The 27,406-nt window shown below is 39.8% G+C and overlaps 1 protein-coding gene and 1 gene segment (V, D, J or C); both read right to left on the reverse strand.

The window, feature by feature from the left end:
• Nucleotides 1-3,163: 3,163 nt before the first annotated feature.
• LOC108501598 (tyrosine-protein phosphatase non-receptor type substrate 1) lies at nt 3,164-26,955 on the reverse strand. The gene is made up of 7 exons (XM_017823664.1): nt 26,657-26,955; nt 26,345-26,407; nt 25,929-26,235; nt 10,583-10,623; nt 7,253-7,543; nt 5,772-5,828; nt 3,164-5,064 (listed from the first exon to the last, which is right to left on the reverse strand). Exons 1-7 carry the CDS (start codon nt 26,751-26,753, stop codon nt 4,901-4,903), a joined length of 1,020 nt encoding a protein of 339 aa, XP_017679153.1. The 5' UTR covers nt 26,754-26,955; the 3' UTR covers nt 3,164-4,900.
• On the reverse strand, nt 20,804-22,427 carry LOC108501601. The segment is given in 2 exon segments: nt 20,804-22,009; nt 22,118-22,427. Coding segments are annotated over 2 exon segments (465 nt in total).
• Nucleotides 26,956-27,406: the final 451 nt, after the last annotated feature.

Here is a 27,406-nt window from a genome sequence, read left to right on the forward strand (position 1 = left end):
ACATAAGCTGTTAACATTTTTAAGAGCAGGTCCAGCCTTTTGCTGTGGGTATAGAAGTCTAAGTTGAAGATTCAGAAGGTTTTGAAAACTGTATGCTCACTTTGGAAATGTTCTCCTTTTGTTCCTGCATCTGTGATTGTACTTGAAGGTAGAAATGGGTGATATTTCTGATTCTCCCTCCTTCTATTCTTTCTTTTCCTCCCTGCCCACACACATGATTTGAACAAGCTAATGTGTTGTCCCTCACAGTTTAGCTAGGTTAATACTGTATGTGCATTCAGGTATCATATTGCAAGTGGTGGCGAGGGGCCTGTGGCCAGCATTGCTTAGGTCTCGGCAAGCTGCTGCTTGAGCCGAGAAAGCTCAAGAAAGCTTGCGTACTTTCTTTCTGTTAGTCTGTCGCAGCTGTCAAGTAAATAGTGTTGGTTTATGCACTCTTTATGGGTACATTAAATTATATGAAATTATTAGAGACTTCATATTAATTGTAAAGGGACTAGATATGAAGTGTTGGCTGCTGAACAATCATTCTGTTAGTAGCATGTTCAAAATCAGTCTGGAAAGTTTATTTCTCCTGTTATTTTATAGTAGAATTTGAGCCTCAAAATGGCTGGTAGTTATGCTATTCCAGGAAAGGAAGTCTCTCTTAAGTTACTAATCCATCAGGTCACCTTTCTGCAAAGAAGTGCCTCCTGAGGAGCTGTTTCTGGGCACAGCTCTGTGAGCACCTAAGCTTTGTTTGCAGGGCCTTTTGAGCACTTTGTCACAGCAGAAACCTGTATCTTTTTGTAGTGAGCTTTCGATGTATATGAGAGATAATTTCCTCATTTTGGGAATTGCTTCATTTGTTTCAGGATTATTTTGCCAAAAATGGCAAAGCTCCAACAGCAGTAGGAATGAAATCTTCTTTGGAAGCTGAAGCTCCTAATTTGAAATCTAGTGCTTGTTTGGAATAGAGGGTGACCTTTCCTTTTGACCCTTCCCATTTTCCCTATGTGTTGTCTTGAATCTCATCTGCATTCATCCAGACTTCTGTAAAAGAAATCTCTGGGAGAAGTTTGGGATTTGCTAGTGGAGCTGCTAGGAAAGTTTATTAATTAGAAAACCAAGAGAATTACTCCCATACACTGTAGTACGTCACAATGATTTACCTTCTTGACATACATGTATAAGGTCACCTCCCAGGTGGTATAAAAATATTTGTCCAAAATGTATTCAGTAGTTCCTGAGGTTAATCTTAGGAACTAAGTAATTACTGGAAAGTGTGTTCTTGTTTACCTTATTAGGAAACTGGTAATACAATGAAGTAAATGGTGAAACTATATTTAATGATCATTTGGACTAATGAGGTAAGACTTGTTAATTATTATTTGATCTGTTTCCCTGTAACTATCTATAGGTGCAGAGGAACAATTACTCAGACTGTTCCTCTGAGATTTTTTATTTTGTCATCACTTTCTAAGATCTATGTTGGTACTCTAACTGTTTCAAAATCTCAAACTGAATAGTCTACTATTTGAATTTCTCTTAAAATTTGTTAGTGTTAGTACCTACTATCAATATAAGTTAGTAGTTGCCAGATTCTGATCATCCTTATGCATATCTTTCTCATTTACAACTACATGTGAGAGGAATCCAATGGAAGGTTTCCATATCACCTTTGTAGGTTGTTTTGATAGTTTTTGATATTCTCAAACATGTGCAAGTAGTTTTATAGGACACAAAATTTTTCTAGTAAGATAGAGAATATGTTGCAAATCCCTTTTTGTGAGAAAAATTTCTCCCTTGAATTTAGAAAGACAGCAAAAACTTATGAAACAAAAAGAAAAAATTTATTCAGCCCACTGGGTCTAGTCTCACACCGAGTTTTTGGGGAGAAAAGACCCCTTGGGCATACAACTTATACATTTTATATTTTTACAAAAATCCCACCCTTTTTCAGATAAGTTTAATATATTCATTTTTGCCTAAAAAGGTGTCTTTTCTCTGAAAAGGGGCTTTCCCTTTATCCCAGTTGGCTGCAAGCCATGCCCCATCAAAGATGATGGATCTTCCTTTGTTCTTAGCTCAAAGAGAAAAGGAACCTCGTGCACAACATGGCCCCAAAAGATTTTAATTTTTAAGAACTTTCACATTTCCCTTATCTGGCCAAAAAAAGACCCTGATATCCAAGTTCAGTCTGTGGAATTTGGATATCTTACAACTCCATGACACGCCTATATATATCTAAAAACTGTATTTTTATTTCTCATACTTTACACAAACAAACTCATTTGTGCTAATTACTTCTTTGTACTTTCATGGCAAAAGTTGATCCTGTTCTGTCTTCTTTTCATTAGAAGCACTACATTGCCTGTAACCATTTTTGTAGTATGTACATTAATTCTGCAACTCTTTAGCAGTAGAGCAGCTGTAGTAGTGCTCATACTTGTAGAAGCTTCAAATCACTGAAAATCAGTTGTAGTAAGATCTTATTTGAGAAGACATGTCTTTCAATTTGAAAGTCCCGACAACAGAAGTTTACACTTAATAGAAAACATCTACCTCTGTTTTGCAGTCATGATAAGTAAGACTGAAAGTCCTGCAGACACCCCATAGCAACCGTGTTATTGTGGTATGAATAGTCCCTGTGTATCACAAGCATGCAGTTAGACCAACATGTGTAGCAAAACAGTGAGTTTCACAGTGATATTTACACATAACTTAGGCATTTGTGGTTTTTGTAACTTTTTATTTGCATTGGAAGGAAATGGTTTAGAAGCATACTGTGGTAGAAGGCAGGACGGCTGTGGTCTAACTGTCCTCAGCGAATCACCCATTCTCATCACAGCCCACCTCCTCAGAGCCAGTTGTGACTGGTTCAGTTTATGGGGTTTTTCCACTAAATAACCAAACCTTCCTGCAAACAAATGCCCCAGCACCCAGAAGTCTTAAAAATCTACTTGTCCTCTTATTTGGGCTAAATAAATGAGAATTAAAAACTTAGTATGAATAGTGTACATTTCTATAAATAATGTGAGCTGTTGCAAGATGTAAAACGTTGCAGCCAAGCATTTAGAAAAAAAACAGAAACTGTGAGGTGATAGCTGTGCTCAACATGGTTTAGGGTTGTGTGTAGGCAAGGGTTTTATATGTGAAAAAAGCTAAAACAGTTTTCTCTCTGTTTTCCTATACTGCATGGATGACATCTTTCAGTTTTGTTTAGGAGACACAAAAAGTGGATTTGGGGGTCATTTCAGTGAGAGAGATCTTGGTCCATTTATTCAATCAAGCATTTCTCTAGCAGGGATAAAGGCAGGGGAGAGCCATGTAATATCCAGGTAGTATCCATGGTGCTACGGAAATCTGTAGTAACCACATCCCAAAAATGCCTTTGTAGCTGTTCTGTTTTGCTCTGACCAGAACCAAACCTTAATAAATAATAGCATGGAATCCCAGCCATTTCTCAAACAGAGTTTGACTGAAGATTAGAAATCACGTCTTTCTTTGCACTGAAGAGTAACATGACATTTAAGGCAGTAATTCGGTGTTTTGGCTTCAATATACAGATTGTAAAATAACTTGTAAGATATGCTACTAACAAAATAGTTGTGGTTGTTAGAACTGAGCCTGACATACTTTTGTTCCCTTGTGATGGAGATGGCATGAGCCCTAGGAGGCAGGCAGTCCTTTTGTATGTAACATTTCCCCCCCGGCTTGGCTTAGCTCCGTTTTACAAAGCCTAGCTTTCTGTTTTGCAACAGAAAAAATGTAACAGATTAGCTTTTATTGTTCTCTGTAAAAGTGTTCCTGTTTAACTGAAAAGCAGAAAACTAATGTTTTAAGGATCTTTAATTTCCTGAGAAATTTATATGAACAGAGAAATGAATCAGGTTTTCTAGGCATCTTTATACAGGCTGTGGAAATTCTGGAGAACAAACAGAGACCTCACAACTGCGGCTGGAGGAAAGCTTTTATTGCTCTCATCATTAAAGATGCAGTGAGTGTAAATGCTGCAAGCACTTATCAACAAACGTACGACAAAAACTGAGCAAGTGCTTTATCCCAGTATGTCTAATTCCTATTTTTCTGCATAAACTTGAAAGGAACTGGTTTGTGGAACTTGGAGATTAAGAGTTCAAAGCCCAACATCTGAGAATTTCTCTTCTTTTGGGAAAATACTTTCTCTATCAAAGCTTCAGATTTGAGGTTTTGCTCAATTTAAAAAGGTGTCTTTAAACAAGGTGATGTATATGATAATTAAGATTGGTTTCTCTCTTTAAAAACACAATGTGCAGATTTTCAGACTGTCACAGTGCTGGTGGATTTCTTCATTTTCTGTATGCACGCACCTTATAATTGCTTTTATTCTCATCTGACTTCTTCATTCAAAACTCCTATATTCACTTTTAAAAATTATGTTTAATTGTCTTTTAAAGCACTCATCACTTCAGAATAATTAAGTCCTTATTTGTTGGGTAAATGAGAGTGGCAACAAATCACTGAAAATAAAAATGAAAAATATCTGTGAATTTACTGCATGGGAATGCTCCTAATTAAACCTTAAGTGCAATGACAAAACCCATCTGTGCTTTATATATTAAAAGTACCATTGCATCCCTACTCTTCTGCATGCATAACTACTTCCAATCTGAGTACCTTCTTCATTTTGCAATATGGACTCTGGATTAAAATCTATTACTGCTATTGCCTATCCTTGTTTGATATTCAAAAAAATTAGGAAAACCAGACTGATATAAAAACACTAGCAATAAAGCAAAATGAACCCTATGCAGTAATGCTAGAAAATTATTTTGGGATTTTTTTTTTTTGCCGTTACATCTAATACAGAGCAGGGGAGTCTATATAGGTAAGCAAAGGAAATCCACGATCAATTTGTAACCTTTTCTTAAACAAGCATTTACACTTTCTTTCCTTGGTGCTTGGTTGGAGATCGCATTCTGTAGATGAAGAAGAGTATGATAAGATAGTACATGTTGCTCTTCAGAAGAAGGATGATGTACACTAAATATGCTGTCCTGTGCATTAAGTGATCTGGAAGCGTAACATCTGGAAACGTAACATCTGTAATCATAACATAAGACAGAAAAGTATTGTTTAATGTCAATATTGTACAGCCTCCTAAAAGATGGGTAGAACTGGGACTATGTAGTCAGTTTACTGCTGCAATTACGTTGACACCAGTGGCAAGTACAATATCTGACTGTCCTTCGAGTGGGTTTTCACTGCTAACAAGTTCAAGCCCAACTGAGCTTCTTAGCACATGCCCCTGGGTTATTATTCCTTGCAAAGGCAAGAACATAATTGTAGTGCTTCCAGCACTTATTACCAGTAGCACCACATTTGTTTGAATCCTTTTGTGTTGGATTTTTTGAACATAGGTGCTCATAATTCTTCCTAAAACCCCATTCAAGCTAAAAAAACAATTCATTTGTCCGAAGTGCTGGGCAATTGCTAGGCTGATGAAGCATCAGCTGAAGTGTTTAACATTTCACTACTCCAGGTGTTTAATAAAGTGGCAATTAATGCGGGCTAATAGCCCAAACAGCATCTGTAGCATCCTAATAAAACTCCTAATAAAGATAGGAGGTCCCCTTATAACCCAAACCAAAAGTTAGTTCAGAGTAGCAGTGAAGTGTTTTTAAGTGGCAGACTCCAGACTTAAAAGCACTATTTACACTATAATTTTTGTGATGTTCTGAGCATACGTAGCAATAGCTATCTCTTGCATGACATGCACCACTTTCCCACATTTTAATACATTAAATTACCTCTATTAAAAATTGCGCTGCAGTCCCCTTCCTGAGGAGCATTCTTCGTAGAATTTACTGGAAAGAGAGTTTAAATGCCCTAGTTAGGCTTTTCTTTAATTGAGAAATAGGGGGGCAGTAGAGCAACAAGTAGATGGGAAGTTAGTGCTACATAACAAAAAAGGATGCTTAAGATCAGTTTGCAGAGCAGATATTCACAAGTAGGATTCATTTGCAGAGAGAATTTGAAGAGGAGAAATGCTGGAAGAGAAGTGACTGGGTATTTGTTGCCATAACTGGGAGATGTGTCTCTACCCTTTCAGGAACGTGTCCATCAGGCTGTTCCTCAGCAGTCTCTTTTACTTGAAACTGGAGTCAGTTTGACCAGCTGATCTTGTTATTGAAGAAGCTGGAGTCTGATTGCCTTCACAGTTTACTGTTATTAGAAATGCAGAATAATTTACTTTGGAAGGGACTTCAATTAGTATGTTAATGGTTGTTCAGCACTAAAGAATAATATTGAGGAGTGTATGATCTAAGGTTTCCCTATTGGGAATTTGCTATTTTGGTGATGATTTTTCTCTAAAATACACCCTTTTAGTTCTTGAAGTAGCAAATTTGTGTTTATTCTTTTTTATGTTGTTTCTATGCATAGATATATGGGCTTAAAGACATCCATATTGCCTCTCTAAGTACATCTTCCATCAAAATAAGCTTAAAGCATATTTTTGTCAGAATATATTTTGAAGGTTGAAATGTAATGTTTATTTATGGCTATGCTCTCACTCACTGGAGTTACGCGAATTTATAGTAAGTTAAGCAGAGGTAGGTATGGAGAAAATATTTACTTAAACCAATTTAGATCACTTTTTTATAATTATTACCATGATTTAAACAATTTGCATTGAATATAAGTTACTTTTTCTTTAAAGTTGCATTGTCTTTCAGATCTTGCTTTGCATTATCAATCTTTCCACAATTAAACACAAAATCTTATTCTTATACATGGTTATTATCTCACTATTTTGGACTATGAGTAAGTAATATATTTAAATTTTGTTCTACATCCTCATCAACCTCGTTTTTAACTCGTTAGTTTTTTATAGCTATGACTAATGTCAGGGGGTGTCAGAGGGACTTAAACCTGTAAGCCATGAGAGGTGTTACTATTTTCACAGTAACTTCTGTAAACTGGAAAGTAACTGATGTGCTTCAGTGCAGACCTTTTGTAGCTATGCTTGTTTACACCTGATGAGGTTCAATAACTGTTATTTTTCTGTTACAAAGGCATGCTCACTTGGGGAGCATAGCACAGGCTGAGTTGCTTTTCCTGGGAAAATTTTGGTAGTTTTTCCAGTTGCGTATTTTAGCTATTGCTGTGCCAAGGAGCACAGATGTCTTCTGAAGCAGTAGTGGCAAGTCCCATTTCTCTAATTTTATTGCAAAGAAAAAGGATGTCTCTAATGATTCGTAGAACTAAATTTTTAACATGTTGCATATACCTTGTGATGGCAGTGAATTCTTTTGGCTTTCATGCTCATATTTGCAGTAATATTTCTTGTCTTTGTTGTCTGCTGGTACAGTTAACCAGGTGGCAACTGAGTATTCATCCTCTTCTGTGGGTTGCCAAGCATCACCTTTTACTACGTTTTCTGTTATCTCCTTTTCTTCATCAGTCCATGTCACTCGAATAACTTCTGGGTAGAATTTCTCAATAAGACAAACATACATTATCTGATTTTCATGTTTTTTCTGCAGGATTTCCGAGTTTGCTGGTGGAGAGCTTCCTTTGTCTGGATTGGTTATGGAGGGAAGAAAATTAAAAAAACAAAGATTTGAAAGATCAATAGTGTACAGCAAATAAATACACAGCCACAAAATACAAATTCTGAAGAACAGCAAAATAAATGCCTTATTAACAAGTTTTAAAATGCCCATAACAAATGTGAATGCTCTTTTGAGAAACGTTGAAAAACTAAAATACTGTTGAAGATATTAATAGCTATTAATCTCTTGAAACTGAATTAGAAAATTCCAGGCAGCTACCTGACAGCCTGTATACCCACAACCTTCCAAGCAGTACTGCCATCAGGGCACTATCTGCTCCACTCTTGACAATTATAAAGTAACAGTAATATTTCCTGAAAGATATTTGTTCATTTATTCAGTAAAAGTAATTTAATATTGCTTTATAATATTTGTGCAAAAACAAGTACATGAAAATTTTGTCTACAGAATATTAAAGGTAGACAACTTGCCTTTCAAATCTTTGCAGTTTTATGTCCCCAGTATAAGTCCCCACTGCTAATTAATAAGCATCTGCTATATCTAATTAAATTTTAGAAGCCAGTATTACTTTTGTGATTTTTTTTTGGGGGGGGGGCAAATTTATTATTGCCTTTCTATTTTAAGGCATTCCATGTATTTGCCAGGTGAAAATCTTTATCAAGACAGGAAAAAGGAATCGCAAAATCCCCTGAACACCAAAGTTTGGCAATGCCATTCCTTTAATACTAGATCAGTTTAAATTATTTAATTAACACATCTGAAACAGAAAAACCAAAACTAAACTAAAGCAATAGAATATGCTATATCTAGATAACATTTCTACATCTAAACAGCATATCTAAGCCATCCCAGGGTTGTTGTACGTGATGTGCTTTGTATACTCAGTATGAAGATACATGAATATATTTTAAATTAAAAATGAGCTGTTTCCACAATTTAACTGTAGGTAATCTCTGTTTTGTTTGCCTCTCTGGATTAAGCCATATGTTATTAGGAAGAGTCAAAATCATCCAGATTTTGTCCACATAGAGATGACATTTTGATATTATTTAAGTGGATAGTAAATTTTAGAATCTGCTTTAGTTCAACATGAGCTTCTGCAGTGACTGCATAGGCAGTGCTCACAGGCAATCATTTTTTTCTAGGCTTAACTGCAAGTGAAGATTGGATACAGTTTTCAAAATTGACTTTCATTGTATAGAAAGAATTGGTTAAGACTATTTTTTTAAGGCAGCAGAGGCATTTTAGGTGTTCCTCTCCCTACACTGGTTTTTGTCTTTAGATTCCTATGTAAATCTCTGCTACTGAATTTGAGCAAGTGGATGCACAGGGTTTACATTGTGGTCTGACTGAGTGGTGCAGTGGTGCACTGGGAGAAAGCATATTAATATAAAAATGTATTTTTGTCAAAAAGCTTCCACCTTTCTTTAAATGATCTGGCTATTCTAGAGCAATCTTCTACATTGTATCTCCCCTAAAACAACTCAGTGATTTTTTGAAGTATTTCAGACTTATTGTTTAAAAACAAAGATGGCATTTCTACCTTCAAAAGGATAACCCTTTTATTAAGAATTTCCTTAGTTTCAGAGATTTGTCAGTGAAATGACGATGTGGACAGAGTTCTGTTGTACCAGAAGTAAAATTTTGAACAATATTTTGGTTCTCTAACATTAACTTAGGAATTAATTTCATATTCTTTATGCATCAGTTCTCCCACGGATGGAAATTAAAGTAATTTCTAAAATTATTATTTGTTCCAGAGTTATATATGTTCAGAAGACCATGAAGTAGCTCTTGTCCTAATGACATTGCACTCCGCAAAGCCTCGAAGCTTAGTAAGTTGTCCTGATTAATTCCATCACGCTAAAATATAATTGGCTAGTTTGACATTATTCTCCTGGATTGTCAAGTCTAAATAGAGAAGTGAGAGAGATCCTTCCAGCTGCGTAGAGACTTCTGTTAAGATAGAATAATTTCCACCTCTGGAATTGCCAGTATCTTTCCATTTGCCATAAAAAGACCCTAGATGCTTAGCTTAAATAAAACACATAAATCATACCACTGTACTGAGGAAATGTGCTGAGTACATTGCTTGAATAACTCCAGTTGTGTATGTGCATGTACATACACAGGTAAATGGATGACAGTGGAGAACTGAACGAATTAAGTTTTGCATATATACACGTTTACATGTGAGAAAAATATCTTTGTAGGTACATTTCTGGAAAAAAAGGATGAAAACTTGTAGAATTGGCTGTAGGCTTTGATGTAATTTCAGGCTGATCTGTAAAGTCATTGAAGTCAATAAGACAGTTTACACTGGCTTTTCTGGGCAAATTATCTGATTCTTTCTGAAGAATTTTACAGTAATGAACTTTAAACTTCACTGTCATTTTTGGTTTAGTTAAACATTCAAAAATGTTGCTGTTTACCTTGTTAAACAATTTTCGGAGGCAGGTTTTAAGAGGTATATAGGTTTTACTTTTTCAAATAGTATATAAGCATGAACATATATTTCTTAAGCTAAAATCTGTCTTTTCTCTCTTGTAACAATGCAATGGGACTGCAAAACATTGTACAAATAAAATTCTGGTGTTAGGTTTGTAATCAATGAGTTATTAAATATTTAAGTTCAAAATAGATGCTTTTATAGATTAGCTGTCAAAAGTTTTCTTAATTAAACTCCTCTATGGTTTCCTTAAAAGTATCTAGAAATATGATTTATAAATAATGTCACTGTGTTCTTCAGCTGAAATTTTAATTCTTATTACTTGGATGATCCCACAAAATGGAGTAATTTTGTCCAATGCTCAAAGCTCCTCTATTCCCCTTCAAGCCATGGGGAGCTGAGGGCATTCAGCACACTCAGCTCATAAACAGCATTCTTGTCCTGCTTGACAGAGATTTCAGGTATTTCAATTGGTAATAATGTAGTGTAGTCCCTATGGTGAGCCTCCCCAGATACCTTAAAAATCCATCTGACTTCCTTCCAAAGCTTTCCCGTTACAGAACCTTTAAAAATATAAGATTTTGAAAACACTTACTGGAGACGATAAGTTTTGTGCCAGAACCAAATAGCAAATACCATTCCACAACGGTACATTCCATTACAGAAACTGCTGTCTGAAGGATAGAATGCCATCCAGAGAGACCTGGACAAGCTCAAGAAGTGGGCCCATGGGAATCTCATGAAGTTTAATAAGACCAAGTGCAAGATGCTGGACTTGGTTTAGGGTAACCCCCAGTATCAACACAGGCTGGGAGATGAACAGAACAAGAGCAGACCTGCTGAGAAAGACCTGGGGGTGCTGGTGGATGAGGGGCTGGACATGAGCCAGCAATGTGCACTTGCAGCCCAGGAAGTGAACTGTGTCCTGGGCTGCATTAAAAGCAGCATGCCCAGCAGGTTGAGGGAGGTGATTCTGTCCCTCTAACCCACTCTGGTGAGACTCCACCTGTAGACCTGACTCCAGCTCTGGGGTCCTCAGCACTGGAAAGACATGGACCAGTAGGAGCGAGTCCAAAGGAGGGCCACCAAGACAATTACAGGGATGGAGCACCTCTCCTATGAGGAAAGGCTGAGAGAACTTAGATTGTTCAGGCTGGAGAAGAGAAGGCTTCAGGGTGACCTAATTGCAGCCTTCCAGTGCCTGAAGGGATTCCACAAGATGGAGAGGGACTTTTACTACAGCATGTAGTGACAGGACAAGAGGGAATGGATCCAAACTAAAAGAGAGTAGGTATAGATTAGATAGTAGAAAAAAATTCTTTACTGTGAGAATAGTGAGACACTGGAACAGGTTGCCCAGAGAACTGTAGATGCCCCGTCTCTGGAAGTGTTTAAGGCCAGGTTGGACAGAGCTCTGAGCAACCTGGTCTAGTGAAAGGTTTTCCTACCCACGGCTCAAGGTTTGAACTAGGTGATCTTAAAGTCCCTTCCCTCCCAGGTCATTCTATGATTCTGTGATTTTGGCTGGAAAAGTACCATGTTTAAGAACCATCATACAAACAGTAGGAGTCTATTTGGCTACATGAATGCAGAATATTTGGATTCAGTCACAGCTAATGATGCTATTCCCAAAGAGCCTTATCCTAAGTCCTGGTTTTCTCAATTCCTTAACAATCTTAAGTGTGAAGTAACTACAACCCTCTTACTCTATTAATGATTCAGAATCCTTGTCTGCATAGAGACAAAATCCTACAGAATTTGATGCTTGAAAATATATTAAACTGTAGATACAAAAAGCATGGCAATTACTTGATTAATAAGGCAAGGATTTTCACTAAAACCAACATGCCACAGATATTTCCATTGAACTATAGGTATGATTTAGTTAGTCTTTCTGGCATAAATCATTAGAACCAATCTTTGCTTCATATACTAACATATGTTTATGTATTTAGCCAGGCTTAAAACATTTGGTAGCAGTAGTTCCTCTGCTCTGTTTCTGTGTTGTTGTTTACTTCAGGATTATGGCATTTAAAGTACATCTAGTGTGAAAAATATTTTTTTTTCCACCTTCCATTAAAATAAATATCTCTGCACGAAAGGTAAAAAAAGATCATTTCTTCATTAAGCAATTATTAAGCAGTAATTCAGGATAATTAATGCTGAATAATTAATTAATTTATTATTAACTTAATAGCTTTGCTATCAAGTAGTTATTAAGCAATGAGAAGAGCATTTGGAGACACTAATTTATTTCTATTGCCAAAGTGCAGCAGATGTGAAAAATAATTACGGACAAGTTATTTCACTTTTGCTAGCCTAACTAAAGAAATAATTTTTGCAATGACCGGTGCATACTGCTCTTTGTATCTGTATTAAGAAGAGGTTTTCTTTTTTAATGCTTAATTCACAGCTGCTTGATTCCCTGCTAATTCCTTCAGCCCAGCTGGAGGAAAGAACAAGGGCTCTGGAAACTATTACAAGCCTTTTTCCACCAGATTCTAGGAGAACTATGATCAAAACTGGCTCAAAATAGCTCTTTTTCAGATATGTTTGTGATCCTAAATGACTGCATTGCAAATACCACAAGCCTCAAAGTAGGAATGGCGAGCTGGGGAGGAGAATCCTGTGCAAGGATGGTGCCAACTCTGAGACAGTATAATACATCTATATGACCACTCCAGGTTCCTATAGCTTATTGTATGAATTGTATGAATATAACATGCAACTTACCTGACACAACGAGTTTTGTACCTGAGCCAAATACCTTGTTGTAATAACCAATCACAGTGAATAAAGTCTTTACAATATCTGTTGTGTTTACATGGGTAAATAGTATTCTTTAAAGAAAATCAGATTTGCTATAGAATCAATTTTTAGACCCTAGTGAAGTAAAAAAAGGAGCATTCACCTAAAGTAAAGTAAAAAAAAAAAAAAGGTGTGTAGTTTTTTGAGGGCAGGTATGTTGTTAAATGGACAGGATTCATCTCAACTAATTTGAGTTTTCCCAAAGTATAGGTGGATGATGCAGATTGAGCGCCTTGGCTCCACCTCTGCTTTCTGGAAAGGGGTATCATCATCAGAAGATCTATTTGATCAGATATTGGCAAAGTAATTTGCTCCTTATACACCCCCATAAAATCAGACCTAGAAATGGTGAACATTATGCAGAGATCTGCATAGCGTGAGACCACCAGCCAATATTTTTGTTGTCCATAAAATGAAGCAAGACCCTGCATTGATTGGAATCAAAACTCCCACTAACCAGTGGGGCAAAATTAGGCAAACTCTTTCCATCTCAGATGCTTAGCTGAGCCAAATCTCAGGCAAGTATCAGAGCACCTGAAGTTTACTTGAAGCAAAACAGTTCTGATAATTATGCCAGAATATTTTGAATTTAGCATTCTTCTTTAATAGCAGTAATAACTACTAGTTTCTGCAAAAGCTAGGAAGAGAGAGCAGCCTGTCAGCTATGCCTACTTTAAAACCGTTTTGGACATGCCTCAGATAACGCTTTCATTTGGTATAGTCAGATACAGTCCTAAAGGAAAATGTTTTGCTTTTCAAAGAATATGAGTAGCACAAAGGTTGGATACATTTCTTTCAGAATGAATTAGGAATATCACAAAGGTTGAATGTGCATACTTAGAGACAAAAACATCTTTCTGTTCTCCAAATGCTTTCTTTGCTATATTAAAATTCATCTTTGCAAAGAAAATAATGCTGGGGTTAGTATACATCTATGCTGCAATAGCCGTTGTACTTCCCCCATTTCAATACAGAAAAACAAAACAATTACATTGTGTTCTGCAAATGGAATGCTATTTAAGGGGGAAATCCTGCAAAGAATTCAGAAGGATTAAAACTAGAGGGAATTAAAATAGCAGAGCACTTCATGCCAGCCAATATCTAATTGTATTGAAAAGCATTTCAGAAGTAGTTAAGTTTTATATTTTGTACTTACTTGAAACAGTAAGCTCAGTTCCACTTCCAAATATTTTGACATCAGGATCCCCCACTCTGATAATGCTTAGCAATATCTCCTGCACTGTACTTTTCTTGCATAGGCTACAGAAAAATTCTCTCTGATCCAGTGCAATAGGTGAATTTTCAACATTTACTAGAGTACCATTTTTAGAGATACTTCAAGTTTTGTAATGAGTAAGAAGTTCAGAAAAATTTTGCTCAAAGTCATGGATAGATAACATTTTAAATTTCCCTGTAACTCTCCTCAGCTGTTTGCAATTTGACTTAATTATAGTCATCTTGATAACACCATGTATTTTATGAGCAACGTACTGTAGGCATTGTTATATACTTTATGCTGAAACCAGCATTCATCCTATTGGTTGCATAGCTTCACAACAATTAAGAATAATACAAATGCACAAGTAACAAAGTTACTTTCAGTAGGGCCAGGAACTAGTAATTTATTACATTCAGGGAATTTTTCTTCCCAATCGGTTTAGACTGGACGACTTCTATCAATCAAAAACTCTTTGCATTTCTCACTTGCTGTTCTGAGAGTAAACTGTCAAGAAGATTCCCAAAACAGAAATTAATCCATTGAAATATTTAAATTTTTACCCCTCCTCATTTTTCCATTCCCCCATCCTTTATTAATATTCAGAACTTGTTCTAGAGGTAATCTATATTAACAAGGTTGATATATTTATTTATCATCAACCCACCCAACTGGGGCACAATGCACAGTTAACAAAACCCCACAATTTATCAGGAAGAAATTAATTTTCCTACAGTCTTTCATTCTTAATTTTCTGAGAATCTGAATGATTCTGCAAAAATCAGTTCAATGATAATGGTACTTACTAGAGACAATAAGCTTTGTTCCCATGCCAAAGTATTTGATCCAGGTGCTCCACACCATGTTTTGACTTTGCAATAAGCTAGCATGCTCTCTTGATATACCATTGATGAAGAAAATCCCATTTTTTCCCCATCATCCCTGGGAGTCTGCACAAAGGCCCGGCCCTTGGCTGCTGTCAGGAATTTCAGACTTGTATCTGGATGTTCAGCTGATACCTAATGCCCTTCAGAGCAAATCTCTTCCCTGAAGTGTTGCAAATTTGTAAGATAACCCCTCCTCTTAATGCCTTAGAATTAGATGAAGGTTCTTTTTCGATTTTAGACGCACAAATAGGTACACAGAGTTCTGCATGTAAAATCCCACATACCTTCAGGTGAAAATCCAGCTCTTTCCCAAAGCGTTACACCCCTTCTCACTTGCAATTAAGTGACACCAAGTACTACTAGCATGGAGTTCATTTTTCGTTGTCTGAATACAGTTCAGCAGAGGGAAAGGAGGGAGAGAGAGCATCAAAAGCATTGTGAAGGTGTCTGTATGCTGCAGGTTGTGTTTTCTGCCCTCAGGACGTGGTTATTGCCTGCCCATCTCTTGGAATCACTCCAGACTCTGCTACAGCAACTCACTGGCAGCTTTTCGTATACTAGCTGGTGGGAGAAGGACACTTTTGTGCAGAGGTTTCTTATACAACAGTCCAAGATAACATCAGAGGAGTTACCACTTCTGCCAATCAAACAGCCAGCATGCTTAGTTTGGCATTTAAAATAAACTGAGTTAGAGTATTTCTGAGATCTCTTGTGGCATACTGACCGCAAAGCTATGTTGAGAAATTACTATTTCAGGTTAGAGGGAGGAACTAGAGGGTGAAGGTCTTTCAGCTGAAGTAGGCGTAAAAAAAAGCGGTGGTGTACACTGAAGTCTTCTGGACAGGAACATCCAGATCACAATACAAAACAAGGGCAGGAATGACATAGCGAGAGAATAGTGCCAACCGGTGCTTTTCCTGCCACGTCCTTAGACACAGAGTAAAGGAGACCACCACCATATCACCTGCAGTTGCAGGTGCTATTGGATTTATGTTGATAACAGTGAGTAGCTGGAAGGTCTCATTTGAAGTGAAACACTTCATACTGAAGATAGCTTGTCAACTCCCCTGTATGATCTGGGCTTGCAAGTATGAGCAGGATAAAACTGACTTACAGTCATTTGGAGACCTAATACACATTTGAAATTATGTCACTTTTTCATCCCATCAGATTAATATTCTTTAAAGAGTTACACTTCAATGAACCACGAGAGGAGACTTTCAGGGTCTCACAGCAAAAGGAGAATATTAGGGAGAGGCTTAATGGTAGAGAAAAAGCTCTATGGATTAATTTCTCAGGCATTAGAGTCAGCACGCACCTTGAGGTAGTAACTAGGATGGATGCATTGCATATGAAACACAAGTAGGAAAAGTTGGGTTTAACTATGGAAAGCCTTGTTTGGTTTTTTTTTTCTCCTAACTTTGCTAACTCTATCTCCAATCTTTTGGATGATTTAGATCCAACACCAGTGAAACACATATAGTGATAAGCAAGAACATGGGGAAAGGGAATGATACAGCTCCCAAAAAAGAGAACAAAAATACCCACCTCCAAATCTCAGTCAATAAATAGAAAATCTTCCTCCTCTGACAGCTGCTGACTTGCAAACTAAAAGAACTCTCCTTTTCCTTTGCTTAAAATTTTTAAGAACCTTCAGGCTAAAGCTCTCTATTTCAATTTTCTTTGTCAGGTCAAATTCTTTGAAGAGCCACAGTACAACATGCTAGCCTATTTTCAGGAACAACAATGTGGAAAAATGCCCTTTTCCATTAAATAAACCCTTACAACCAGATCACTGATATGACTGAGTGATAAGGAGAAGAATCTGGAATGAAGAGGATGGATTAGGTGTTGAACCTTTACTGTTCCATTTGCCCTTGCTAAGTCAAAATCTTGAGCTTTCGACAGCTGATGTTTCCAAGGGATCAGTCAGCACTGACTATATCCTGTTATTCCACAGCCTACATCTGCACCAGATGGCTCATCCACACCAAAGGAAGCATACTGGGATCTTTCAAGTTATTTGTTGTTGAGACGCTGAGGGAGCCTCTGATGTCTGAATTTCTACTACAGTGACTGTAACAGTGGGGGCAATAGTCAGTAGCAATGTCATCTGGAACGACATTGTGTATTGTTAGAATACAGTTTCTGGCTAGAATTGTTTTCAGTCATGTACCTGTATGCTTGGAAGCCATCATTTACTACTTTTACACCTGAGAAGCAGAAAATCCTATCTGAAGCTTTTTTTGCCTTCTTTTGATACAAACATTGTCATGGTGGTGTGACCAAAATCTTCAGAGTCACCTTTAAAAGGACAATTCCAGGTGTACACTTTGTTTAGACTTGGTGACAGACAGAGAGCTCTCCATGGGAATTTCTTGCACAAAGCCACCTAGAAAAAAAGAGGAAAAGTTCGTTCATTAACCAGAATTCAGGGATTTGGGAAGATGCCTGTTAGCACAGTCATGGGTGCTGTCAGAGACTGTAACAGTTAATGACTTACACATTCTAAGATCACCAAAAGAATTTCACAAACTGACAAGAAGCAACAAAGCCCACCCCTCCCTGAATACTGCCAAAGGACCTTCAGATCAGACAAATGGGTGCCACTGTCCAACTCTCCTGGGTGCAGATGCACACCTGACACTACAAAGTGGATTTCCAGGTAAGGAAAGAGGCTAAGAGGCAAATCCTGCAAGGTGTGAGAAATCCCTCTTATCATGCCAATGTCCTCCCTTTACATAACTGCCACGGTCCGAGGGGGGATGGGGCCGTGACACAGCACGGATGGGTCTGGAGACAAGGTAGAGGTGCAAATGGAATACTTTATTGAGGGGTGTAGGGGTTTTATGAGTTTCAGGTGGGGAAAGGGCTAGACTGTGGGGTGGAGCATGAGACAGACAAACAGGGGAACAAATCGGGGTAGGGACACAGGCAAAGGGGGAGGAACGTGGGAGGAATCGGGGAAGGAAAGGGCAAATGGTAACTGTCTCCTCTCTGCAGCTTCTTCAGCCTGTCAGAGAGGGGAGCAGGGAAGCAGGGAAGCCGGCAGGCCTGGACATGCCCGGGAGATACAAATCTTGGGGAAACATACAATGTATATATTTATAAACACATAAGAACTATTAAGTCCGTGTCATAAAGTCCTGTCAATTGCTGTATGTTTTTCTCCACGCCTGGAACCTCTCCCATCCTGAATCTTGTTCCTTCACAGATAACTCTGCACATCTAGCCTGGGCTATGCATCTCAAATGTCAGACCATGATGGACCATGATTGATGCTGTAGCTGCAGCTGTCTTAGGAGATGTTGAAGACTCAGCGACATGTCCCATGACACTATCCACTGAAAAACTTCCCACCTCGGGGACGCCACAAGGCGTTCCCACCTGAGCTAGAAGTGTGTAATAACTCATAACATCTTTGAGTTTTGTTGGGGGCTTCCCCCAGCCCCAACAGAGCAAGATCATCACTTCAATCAACAGACATTGAAGGTGCAACTACCAACTTTCATCGCTGGATCCAGTGGACAGTGACTATACCTATCTTTCCATCCTTATCCTTTCTTTCCCTTTCTCTCCCTTATGCATTTCCTTAAGTGTTATCTTTATGTTTTAATAATGCCATATTGCTTTGTTTTAATATTGTTATGATGCTATAGATGCTTTAATATTGCTATGCTTTAATAGTGCTATATTGCTATGCTCTAATGTTGCTATATTGCTATAGATGATAATACCCAGAACAGCAACATACTTGTTCACCTATGCAACAAAATTTTTCCAAAATAAACCCTACAAACACTGATTATTCAATGCTATTTCACTCTAATCCACCCCAAGAGATTTATTAATAAGAACCCGGGTTGTCCTCCCCTTTCTGGGGCGGGTTGCAAGAGGTGCCTTTGAGGAAAGGAAGGAACATAAGGAATGACTTCCAAGACCAAGCAGCTATGGCTACAAGCATGCCATGCTTTGCTGTTGTTGAGAGAGAAGGAAGCCAGCCCTGGAGCAGAGTGAGCAATGCCACATGGGAGGAAGAGTGGACTCGGGAGTCAGCTAGTGACCCTGTGCATCAAGCCAGAGGGAAGGGAAGGGAAAGGAAGGGAAACCACTGGAAATGGGACTCTTAATGGTCCACATCACTTTCACTATCATATAATGGGTATAGTGATGACACATGTTCTGATGAGGATGAGATCTGGTTCAGAAAGCTTTCTGAGACCATGACAGGACCACAAGGTAAGGTTTCTTGAAAAAAATGGCAATGTTGCCTGCACCACTGCAAGTGCAGTAGTGCTGGATGCTGCAAGCCACTGCATACAAAAGGCAGAAAACAACAACAAAAAAGTATTCACTGAACTAAGAGAAAACTTTGGAAAGCTTCCATGAGATTCTATGAACAGAGACAGGATGTGGCATTACCAATTCCTGGCTGAGAATTGTGCATCACACCATTGACTAGCCCTAATGATAACAACAGGATACAGTGAAATATGCCATCCATAGGGATGTGGACAGACTTGAGAAATGAGCCCAGGAGAACAGTATGAGGTTTGACAACTCCAAGTGCAAGGTGCTTATCTGGGTCAGGGCAATCCCAGACATGAGTCCAGACTGAGAGAAAAACGCTTTGAGAGCAGACCTGCAGAGAAAGACTTGAGGTTTCTGATGGACCAATGGCTGGATATAACCCAACAATGTGCACTTGCAGCCCAGAAGGCCAACCATATCCTGTGCTATGAAAACTGCATTCTGTGCTGTATCTAAAAAGGGGTGGCCAGCAAGTCAAGGGAGGTGATTCTCCCCCTCTACTCAGCCCTTTTGAGACCTCAACTGCAATGCTGTGACCAGGTCTAGAGTCCTCAGCACAAGAAAGACGTGGACCTGCTGCAGTAGGTCCAGAGGCTGCAAACATGCTCAGAGGGCTGGAGCATCTCTTCTATGAAAACGGGCTGAGGGAGCTGGCGTTGGTCAGCCCGGAGAAGGCTCAGGGGAGACCTCATTGCAGCCTTCCAGTACTTGAAGGGGGGGTTACAAAAAAGAGGAAGAGTGGCTTTTTACACAGGCAGATAGTGATAGGACAAGGGGGAACTGTTTTGAACTTGAGAGGAGTTTTAGATTAGATGTTAGGAAGAAATTCGTTACTCTGCAAGATGTGAGGCACTGGAATAGACAGCCAAGAGAAGCTGTGGATATCTCTTCCCTGGAAGTGTTTAAGTCCAGACTGGATATCTGTAGAAAAAAAGGTCCCTCACTCTGCACTGTTTGCGGCAAATGAATCCATGGGAGACAGACTTTGTCCAGGAAGAACTCTCTTGTAACATTATTACTCCATTTCTATAAACAGACTCTCTACCAAGCCCCGGTCCAAGCTCTCCAGCCAGCAAGATGTTTCCTTATCTCCCCACATACCACACACCCCCATGTGACTGCTTCCAGCCACAGAGAACAATCATGCTTCAAGTGGCTTTCCAGCTTGACCTTGTGATTCTTTTCACATACACACTAATCTTAGCTCTGGTTCACTCAGGACCACAATATTTTTGCTTTAGTATTTCCTTCTTCTTTTATCATCCAGGTGGCTGGTGTTGTCCATCCAGCTGCTCCTACAGATATCATCCTGAGCAACCTGATCAAGTGGAAGATGCCCTGTCTATGGTGTGGGGGGGTGGAAACTGGACAACCTTTAAGTTCCCTTTCTACCCAAGCCATTTTATTAGTATATGATTATGTGATTATATGAAATCACTGAGCACTTGTCTGCTTAAACTTTGCATTTAAGACAATCAAGACAGGAGGATACTGGTGTGTAATGTTTATTCACACCTAGCTTGATACTTCTGAAGTCCCATTGCTCATACTGTGTGATGCCCCAGCATTTCAAGTATCCAATTACACCCCTCATCAGGAAAAGAAAAGCTGAAGAGTAGGCACACACTTGGCTATAGTCACAAGCAAAAACTATTCCTCTTATGCTTTTCTGTGAAATGCTTGCTGTGCTCAGGGCCATACACTAACTTCATGCAAATTTGAAGTGAGTCCATCATACTTGACAGTTTCAGCAAATATCCTTCTTCAAATAAAATGATGTTTATTCTATTTGTCTTAACACAAAATGAAATAAGGCAATGGTTATATGTAGCACATCATTAGCTGTGGCGGACAAGAGACTGTAAATCTCTAATTTAAATTGGTCTGTGTGAGATTTTGTGGTATCTGAATTAGGTAAACAGGGCTTACAGTTTTTCCAGGGGCTAACAGCTGGTACATGTACAACAGGGAAGAATATAAGGGGGAACTTTTTACTTAGATGTGATAGACAGTGCCAAGTATACAATTTCCATCCTCCAAGGTAGTACTTCCTTCAGTATGTTGTCTTGCTTTTGCTGCCTTCTCTTTCCTAGGGGAGAACAGTGGCTGGACTAGAAAATCAATGTTTCTCTGTTTGCTCCCCTAAAGGCCACCAGACTTCTGCCATGGCGTGCAAACAGCACCAAAGGAGCAGGGGAGTGTCCAGCAATTACGTGCTAAGTCCTAAGGCAGTGATGATTTCCTTTGTCCTTAAAATAGTGGATGTGTGTTGAAGACAGGAGTCCTAATGATGACCCAGACTTTGAAAAGAACAGTTGTGCAGGGTTAGCTACTCTCTTTGGGAAGCAGGAAAGGGTTTGACCTTTCAGCAACTCACATCAGAAGGAGTGAGAAGACTGGTGGAATGGCACAGTTACAACCCTGTGGTTCAGACGTTGCAGGTGTTTTTTTGCCTTGATGATCTTTGAGTTTCTATCACAGTGAGGATCCCAGTAGGCACAGTAGTAAGTAGCAGCATCAGTTGGAATTACATCTTTTATTGTAAGAACACACCGTCGCTGACCAGAAATTCTTTCAACCATGTATCTGCTTGCTTGAAAGCCAGTTTCAACCGTAGCTTTTCCTCCTGAAAGGAACAAGAGCCTCTTTGGAGCTTCACCTTCCTTCTGCAGATACCAGTGTATGACGGCACCATCAAAATTTGCCCCTAATGTTTGAATTTCACATGTCATTCGTGCACTTTTTTGGAACTTGGTGATGGATATAGGACTCTGCATGGGAATTTCCTGTGCAAATCCATCTAGGAAAAAGGAGAAATAATGTAATTAGCTGGAATTCAGTAAAAGATGCCTGTTAGCATAGCCATGAGTACCTGTGAGGGAAGGTAGAATAAGAAGGAAGTACTTACAAGACCAAGTGGCTGTGGCAACAAGCACTGCCAGCAGCAGCATGTTTGCTTGCCACACTCTACTCTTGTTGAGACTCAGAAGAGAGTGAAAGGGATGCCAGCTGGGGAGGGACTGTGTTGTGTGGAAGGAGGAGGTGACTCTTTTGAACGATCTTCAGCAATGGGTTTTCTGTGTGCAAGAGGATGGGGTGCCTTTTCAGAAAACCCTCTCCAGGCTGCCACATGCTAAAATTGGTTAAAACCCTGTAGTCCTGTCTGCTTTCCAAGTAAATATGAAAAACATTGGTAAATCCAAGGATGGTGGCCCTATAAAACTCGAGTCAGAGCAAACGAGAAAAGGTTGCAAGTGAGAGCAGCTATGTATTGTGGAGTGAAGGTATCAGCCTGGAGGTGACTCCGGTGGGCAGTGTGTGCGTACCATCACCTGAGGGGTGCAGAGAGGTGCACAGTGTCTGAGTGGGTGGGAGGCATTCCCCCATCCTGTTAGGAACCACCCTTTGCTGCTTCACCTTAGTCAGGTAGCTGCAGAGTAGAGAAGTGCCTGGAGTGCCCCTGTGCAGCTGGTGCCCTCCCCCAAAGCAGCTGAGGCCATCAGCCTGCAGCAACCAGGGCAGCTGCATGGTAGGGACTTGCCTCCACTTTGGCTTAGGTTGTGGGAGGAAATGCACAGCTGCAGGATTTCAGTTTCTAAGCTCAGCTGAGATGCAAACACTCACTGGAAAAAAGACTGAAAAGCAAAAGAGAGAAGCTGCTGTCAACAGCCGTGGCAGAGAGACTTCTTAATGAGACGATCTGGTGCTGTGAGGGACTCCCCTGTGATTGGTGGGCCCGGGCTGCAACTCATCAGGCACGAAGGAAATGAATTTGTTCTACCTCCCTTCTGTTGGCAGCTGGCTACATGCAGTGAGCTGGTGGTAAGCACACATTGCTAAGTGCTTTGGAAAGGTGCCTGTGAATGCAGGGTTCCAGGAAGAGTCAGGCTAGGAGAGACACCTCTCTCGGTTTGGAGGCAATGGAAAGGGTCCCCTTATTCCCAATAGGAAAGCCTGTTTAATTTTGTGTCTGGCCACCCTGAGGTAGGTGAGAAGGAGAAATTACTTAAAGACTGGCAGAACACAACAAAGTGACAAGGAAGAGAGAACTGATAAACAGATTTTAAGGTGAAGTGGGGAGGAGGGTCAAGGAAAAGATCGTTCATCTCAGCAGCATCCCATGACAGTCTCCTGCGTGGGCAACTGCTGTTAATCAGAGAGAAAACTGCACTGTCAATTGTATGTTGAGGACCTGAAATCAAGCCCATGTTGCAAAAAACTGCCATGCATGAAACAGTAGCAGTACATTGATATTCTTCTGATCACACAGCAGAATTACCCCAGGCACCTGATCCCAGATGAAGAGTAAAGAAATATGGCAGTGATTGCGTCAGTGATTAAATGCCCAATTTACAGACTATCTAGGTTTTGTACTCTAGCTTTCTAACACAGTAAGTCTCCCAGTAGGAATAATTACAGACCAAACATAATGGTGTCTATGCCAAGAGGACACATGCAGTGGCTAGAATAGTGTTCTACAAAATAACTTTCCAGGTTCAAATTATCACTAAATAGACTTGTCAGAGATGAAATGGCCAAAATCCAAGCCTTTGTAGAGTGCTTCAGGATCTAAAGCTATCTAAATAGCTTCCCCTTTGTAAATCAATGCTACTAATCCTGATCAATGCTACTAATCCTGTCTGTCTTTATCTTCCTGTGTTTGTAAATGGTTTCCAGAATTAGTTGTTCCATCATCTTCCCAGGGATTGAGATAGGGCTAGCCTGCCTGTAGTTACCCAGGTCTTCCTTTTTGTCTTTCTTGAAAATAGGAGTGACATTTGCTTTCTTCTGGTCTTCAAGAACCTGTATTGGTTGTTGTGAGCTTTCAAAGACAAGTGAGAGTCTTTGCAGAGGCATTGGCCAGCTTGCTCAGCACTTGTGGGTGCATCCCATCAGGCGCCACAAACTTATGTGTGTTCAGTTTAAGTGCTCAGTAACCTCATCCTCCTCCACCAAAGGGTATGTCTTGCTCCAGACTTTACGTCTGGTCTCAGGGGCCTGGTATTCCTGGAGGCCATTCTTAAGTGTGAATACTGAGGCAAATGAAATACTGAGTAACCCAGGCTTTCCCATGTCATTTATCACCAGTTTCCCTGCCCTACTTAGCAGCTTTCCCTTGTCCTTCTTTTGCTGCTGTTGTATTTGTATAATCCTTTCTTGTTCCCCTTTACATCATTTGCCAAATTCAATTCAAGCTGGACTATTTCTTTCCTGAAATCCCTGCATAGTTGAACAGCAGGCCCTGGATTCTTTGCTTCTACCTCTTGCACACTTTATTTTTATGCCTAAATTCAGTCAGTAGCTTTTTGCTCATCCATGAGGGAGTCCTACTGCCTCTACTTGATTTTCTAGTTCTCAGGATGGACCCTTCTTGAGCTTGGAGGAGACTCTTGAATACCAACCAGCTCTCTTGGACACCTCTTCTCTCCAGGGTTGTATCCAAAGGGACTCTTCCAAGCAGATCTCTGAAGAACTTCAAAGTCTGCCCCCCTGAAGTCCAGGGTTGAGGTCCTGCCTTTTGCTCTGCTGTCTTCTCTCAGGAGTCTGAGCTCCAGTGGCTCATGGTCACTGCAGCCAAGGCTGGCCCTGACCTTTCTATCCTCAACAAGTTCTCCACTGTCTGTGAGTTGGAGGTCCAGCAGAGCACTTTTCCTTGTTGGCTGCTCAATCATCTGTGTCAGGAAGTTGCTCTCAACTCCGTCCAGAAACCTCTTTGGTTGTGAGAAATCCTCAGATCCAAAGGATACAAAGACAAAAGTTAATATCTGAGTTAATATCTGAGGTCACATGCAGTCCAACCTGTGTTTCAAATAGTTGAGGAGGACAGAAACATCTATAGCAAGACATTATAGACTCAAATCACACAGAAAGTTGAGCAAAACCAGTGTTCAGTTGAGCCTGTGGAGCTGTAAACCCACCACCATGGAGATATTTGGCTCCATTTTTAAGGTCCAGATGCATTAGAGGAATATCTCAAAGGATATTGAACATGTGCACTCTAACCTAGTTCAGAAACTTGAAGACATAAAAGTATATCAGTGTTCTGACCAGATGTCAGGAAAATGTCATCTTTCCTAGAACCAATCTGTGATTGTAGAATTTGATTTGTAAAACTCAGTACACTTAACCCAAAGGCTCTGAGAGGCTCTGCTTGCCTGGGGCATAGCTCATGGCTGAGGATTTCAGTTATATCTTGGACACATCAGGTGAGGAATTGTGACAATAAAAATAGGTCTTTTGGGCTATTGTAGGAATTTGTAGTGACTGAAATGCAAAGGAAGACAAAAGAAAAATATGAAGAAGGATGTGCAAGATCATCTGGTCTTCTCTCCCTCTTTCATATTCCTGTCTTTTTTTTCAAAAGAAAGCACTAAGGGGATGGAGACATTGCTCTGCTTGCTAGCATTTTAACAGAGAAGGGATTTATAGCTCCCACACAGAGACTGGCTGTGTTCACTGTCAGGTGAGTGCTTTCAGTAAAATTAAGCCTTCATTTTAAGAGCAGTGTTTCATATATCTACCTTTAAGAGATGGGAAGACTCCAGTTTCTGGATGTTGCAGATACATGTGAGTACTGAAGTGATATAGTGATAGTTAACATTATATATTTAATAGTTTTCATAAGATGCTGTTTTTCCTCTCCTGCTGCAGAGTTCAGAGCTTGTGGTTCAAAGCACAAAGTATCTTTTTGTATGGCTTATCTTTGATCGACTAATGCTGTGGTGTAGTGCCAATATGCACAGTAGTAAGTGCCAGAATCCCTTGGGGTTAAAGATTTTATCGTGAGACCATATAAGGGCTGAGTAGCATCCTTTCGAACTTCAAATCTATTTCTATCATTGCTGTCATCAAAAGCAGATGTATGTCCTGACAGGTACAGTATCCTCTTCGGTGGCTCTCCAGGAAGCTGCTTGTACCAGTGCACAATGTCTTCGTTCATCAGTCGGCATGACATGCTGGCAGATCTGCCCTTCATCTGATGGTGCATCTCTGGGGTTTGCACTGGCGCTGACTGCATGTCTCCACCTGGAAGTGGAAGCAGAGAAATTATGTGAGGGATAAGCTCCTGGAGTTTGGAATCAGGACTGTATTCACTGTACACAGGAAGAAGAGGGGAAAGGAAAAAAGAGCTTACGGGACCAAAATAAAGTTGCAAGAAGGACTGGAAGCAGCAACATGCTGCCTGTGCAGATTAAACCTGGAAATAAAATAGACACAGAAATGTTACAGAGCCCTTCAGGTGGAGAGAGCATCAAATGACTGGGAGGAGGAAATGACTCATTCAGCACATCCAATGGTTGTTCTTCAACTCACTACCACCAAGGGTGTTAAATTTACAGACAAGCTAAACCACAGCAGTAACAGTGGAGAAAGGACATAAAATACTCAATCTGAAAAAAATTTCTTCATCTATCTACCTACTACAACTCATTTCAGACTTACGTACTGTACTGAGCACACACATAAAACCTCAAGTTGTTCAATCTGGCCCATTCCAGGGATGTTGTCCTCTCCTCAGACACCTCAAAACTTCCCAGAAGCATGTTCCACCAGTCTTTCCTAGAACATTATGAAATCACATAATAATAGAATGTTTTGTGTTGCAAAAGAACTTACAGATCATGTAGTTCCCACCTCGACCCCATGGGCAGGGATATCACCTAGCTGGATCAGGTTGCACAGGACCCCATCCAACCTGGCCTTGAATGCTTCCAAGGGATTTGGCATCCACAGCCTCACCACCCTTTCATTAAAAAACTTCTTCCTAGTATCTAATCTAAAGCTCCCCTCTTTTAGTTAAAAACTATTCTTCCTTGTCCTATCACCATCTACCAGCCCGTGTAAAGAGTCACTCTCCATATTTTCATAAGCCCCCTTTAAGTACTGCAAGGCTGCAATAAAGTCTCCCTGGAGCATTTTATAGCCTGTCGCTAGTGGTGTCCCCCAGGGTAAAGTACTGGGCCCAGTATTGTTTAAACTTGTTCATCACTGTCTTGTATGAAGGGACAGAGGCCTCCTCAGCAAGTTCTCTGACAGCACAAAGGGGGGAGGAGTCGCTGATACGTAATGATATTTAATGATATCTGTCTATCTATCTATCTATGTCTGTCTATATGGCTCTTAAAAAGAACATGGAGCTGGTAATTTCACTGTGCGTTGAGGGTTACCAACACATAAAATGCCATATAAATATCCA

The sequence above is a fragment of the Lepidothrix coronata genome, unplaced genomic scaffold (assembly GCF_001604755.1).
Source record: "Lepidothrix coronata isolate B3197 unplaced genomic scaffold, Lepidothrix_coronata-1.0 Scaffold3, whole genome shotgun sequence".
In the NCBI taxonomy this organism is placed as follows: Eukaryota; Metazoa; Chordata; class Aves; order Passeriformes; family Pipridae; genus Lepidothrix; species Lepidothrix coronata.